The 3,979-nt window shown below is 40.1% G+C and overlaps 1 protein-coding gene across 1 annotated transcript; it reads left to right on the plus strand.

The window, feature by feature from the left end:
* Positions 1–1,682: 1,682 nt before the first annotated feature.
* LOC101844280 (stromal membrane-associated protein 1-like) lies at positions 1,683–3,149 on the plus strand. The gene has a single exon (XM_040733244.1). It carries the CDS (start codon positions 1,695–1,697, stop codon positions 3,015–3,017), a length of 1,323 nt encoding a protein of 440 aa, XP_040589178.1. The 5' UTR covers positions 1,683–1,694; the 3' UTR covers positions 3,018–3,149.
* Positions 3,150–3,979: the final 830 nt, after the last annotated feature.

Raw genomic sequence — 3,979 nt, forward strand, 5'->3', positions numbered from 1 at the left:
GACCAGCATCATTTATTCAAGATGATTTCTTTTATCCAGTGTGCATTTCTGGCTTCTTTGTAAATAATCAGATTTTACAGATTTTTCTGGGTGTTCAGTTTGATTACATTGATTAACATGTCTGTTTTCATGCAAAAACCATTAAAAAAGAAACAAGTACACCCAAGAGGAGTAGACAGAAAAATAGCATAAAAAAAGAGGACTTACATCAATAAAATAGAAACAAAAGGAAAAATACAAAGAATCTGTGAAACAAATAGTTGGTTCTTTGAGGAAATCAACAAAATTTACAGGCCTTTATGCAAACTAACTAAAATACATAGAGAGAGTATCAAAATTAATAAAATCAGAAACAAAAAGGGGGACATAACAACAGACAAAGAGGTAGTCTAGAGAGTCATAAACGCATATTTCAAAAAAACCTGAACTCTATCAAACTGGAAAAAAATAGAAAGAAATTGATAGGATCCACTTACCAAAGCTAAATCAAGAAGAGATAAATTAAACAGACATACAAACTCTAGTTAAATAGAAGCAGTCATTAAAATTCTCTCAAGTAATAAAAGCCCAAGGCCAGACAGTTTTAGTGCAGAATACAAACAGACATTCTAAGAAGAGTAAGAAGAAGAGTTGATGCCAAGACTTCTCAAATCATTCCAAAAATACAAACAGAAGGAAGACTGCCAAGATCATTTTATGAGGCCAAACTTACCCTCATGTCCAAACCAGAGAAAGAACCAACAAGAAAGAGAATTAGACAAATTTTCCTTATGAATACAGATGCAAAAATACTCAATAAAATACTCACAAATTAACTACAAGAACACATCAAAAACAAATATACACCATGATCAAGTAGGCTTCATTCTAGAGATGCAGGAAAGGTTCAATATAAGAAATTGGAGCAGGTCATTAAGCTTCCCCTCCTGGCAGGAGCCTACGCACCCCAGATTTCAGGTCTTCTTCTCCAACCACAGGACCAGGACTAGAACCAAGAAAAGAAGAACTACCAGAGTACTGGACTTGCTTGCACTCACCAAAAGGGAACTCTGGTCCCCTAACCAGCAGGCCAGGAAGAGGATCTTTCTGCACCTACTAGAAGAAGGGATGGGAAGGAGAATATACAAAAACACACTCAGCAACAGGAAAACAAATATGACAGCACCAGATTCTAGAGACTACACCAGCAAGACTTGAACACTCCAATGCAAATGAAGCAGAAGAGAATGACCTTAAAAATAACTTCATGAATATGATAGAGTCCATCAAAGAGGATATGGGAAAATCCCTTAAAGAAACAGGAAAAAAAAAAAAACCAAAAAAAAAAAAACAAGAAATGGAAGAAAAAACAAAAAAAAAGCAATGAATGGAGGAAAACACACAGCAAAAAATTGCAAGAAACAGTTCAAACAGTGAAAGGGTTGAAAATTTAACTAGAGACAGTTAAAAAAACAGAGTCTGAAGGAATGCTGGAAATACAAAAACTGGGCAAATGGTCAGGTACTACAGATGCAAGCATAGCAAAGAAAATACATGAGAAGGAAAAGAGAATCTCAGGTGTTAAAGATACACTAGAAGACGCTGCTTCCTGGGCCAAGTTCGCCCGCGGCCCCAGCAGCGCCAGGTGCCTTTGCTCGCCCAGCTCCCCCAGTGCTGTCCGCTGGCCTGCCCGCAGGCCCGCCGCCGCCGCCGACATGGCGACAAGCTCCTGTAGGGAGAAGGCTCAGAAGCTGAACGAGCAGCACCAGCTCATCCTGTCCAAACTGCTGAGGGAGGAGGACAACAAATACTGCGCCAACTGCGAGGCCAAAGGTCCCCGATGGGCTTCCTGGAATATTGGTGTGTTTATTTGCATCAGATGTGCTGGAATTCATAGAAATCTTGGGGTTCATATATCCAGGGTCAAGTCAGTCAACCTAGACCAATGGACACCAGAACAGATACAGTGTATGCAAGATATGGGAAATACTAAAGCAAGACTACTTTATGAAGCCAATCTTTCAGAAAACTTTCGAAAACCACAGACAGATCAAGCAGTAGAATTTTTCATCAGAGATAAATATGAAAAGAAGAAATACTATGATAAAAATGCTATAGCTATTACAAATAAAGAAAAGGAGAAAAAAAAGGAAGAGAAAAAGAAAGAAAAGGAGCCAGAAAAGCCTGCCAAACCACTAACAACTGAAAAGCTGCAGAAGAAAGACGATCAACAACTGGAGCCGAAGAAAAGCACCAGCCCGAAAACTGCTGCAGAGCCCACTGTTGACCTCTTAGGACTTGATGGTCCTGCTGAGGCACCAGTGACCAATGGGAGTACAACCACAGTGCCACCCCTGAATGACGATCTGGACATTTTTGGACCAATGTTTTCTAATCCTTTACCTGCAACTGTCATGCCCCCAGCTCAGGGGACAGCCTCTGTACCAGCAGCTGCTACCCTATCTACTGTAACATCTGGGGATTTGGATCTGTTCACTGAGCAAACTACAAAGTCAGAAGAAGTAGCAAAGAAACAACTCTCCAAAGACTCCATCTTATCTCTGTATGGCACAGGAACACAGCAAAGCACTCCTGGTGTGTTTATGGGACCTGCAAATATACCATTTACCTCACAAGCAGCGACTGCATTTCAAGGTTTTCCTTCCATGGGTGTGCCAGTGCCTGCGGCTCCCGGTCTTATAGGAAACATGATGGGACAAAATACTAGCATGATGGTGGCCTTGCCCATGCCCAATGGGTTTATGGGAAATGCACAGACTGGAGTGATGCAACTTCTTCAGAATGTTGTTGGCCCTCAAGGAGGAATGGTAGGACAGATGGGTACACCACTAAGTAAGTTTGGCCTGCCACAAGCTCAGCAGCCTCAGTGGAATCTCTCACAGATGAATCAGCAAATGGCTGGCATGAGTCTCAGTAGTGCAAACCCGACCGCAGGTTTTGGCCAGCCCCCAAGCACAACAGCAGGGTGGTCTGGAAGCTCATCGGGACAGACTCTGAGCACACAGCTGTGGAAGTGAAAAGCCGCAGCAGAGTTTCATCCAGAACCAACACCCGACATTCCTCGCTACAAAGGCATCTGGTTCCCGTTTATTCATGTACATATGTATTTTCTTTTCCCCCATTTGTTCGCATTAAGAATTACCTGATTGACCGTGCTGACTAAATTTGATGTGAAAGCAGGTTGAGAAACCCATCTTCTGTGGAAGGCAGCTTTGCTCATGTTTCCCATGATGTCATAAACCACATTGAGAAGCTGCTCAGTTCGCATAATCGGTTTTATTCTCAAAATTATAGCTCTAATGTTTGCATATAAGGGAAGTAGTTATCATGTTAGTAATAATTCTAACAGTATAAACCCCACCCCCAAATTAGCCAGTAATCCTGTAGGAAGGTACTGTATGATCAAATGTTTAATCATATAAATAGAATGTAAATGTATCACTGAACACTGTTTTCTAGTATATCAGATTCTTTTATTCATCACTCACTTCACTGTGCTGTTGTTATGATGTGCTTAACAGGGAACATGATTAGTGAAAGGAGATAAACCTGGATGTTACTGTAAAACCTAATGATTTAAGAATTCAAATTTTTGCTGCCTCTTATAATTTGGACCTCTTCTCATGTACATAGTGCTAATATGAAGACCTTTTTTCTGCACTATATGCACACAGAGTAACTATAACAAAGCCACTTTTAATCCTTGAAGGTATATCCAGGTTTATGACAGTAATTGTGTTTACATTTTATGGTGCCTAGTATTGACAAAATGGTATTTCCCTATATTAAACAGATGAATCCACAAAAAAAAAACAAAAAAAGATACACTAGAAGAAAAATAGATTCATCAACCAAAGAAATTCTTAAATCCAACAGATTCCTAACACAAAATATCCAGGAAATATAGTACACCACGAAAAGACCAAACCTAAGAATAATAGGTATAGGAGAATTGAAGAAAACCACATCAAGGGGCCAG

Source organism: Mesocricetus auratus, unplaced genomic scaffold (genome assembly GCF_017639785.1).
Source record: "Mesocricetus auratus isolate SY011 unplaced genomic scaffold, BCM_Maur_2.0 Super-Scaffold_100029, whole genome shotgun sequence".
Classification (NCBI taxonomy): Eukaryota; Metazoa; Chordata; class Mammalia; order Rodentia; family Cricetidae; genus Mesocricetus; species Mesocricetus auratus.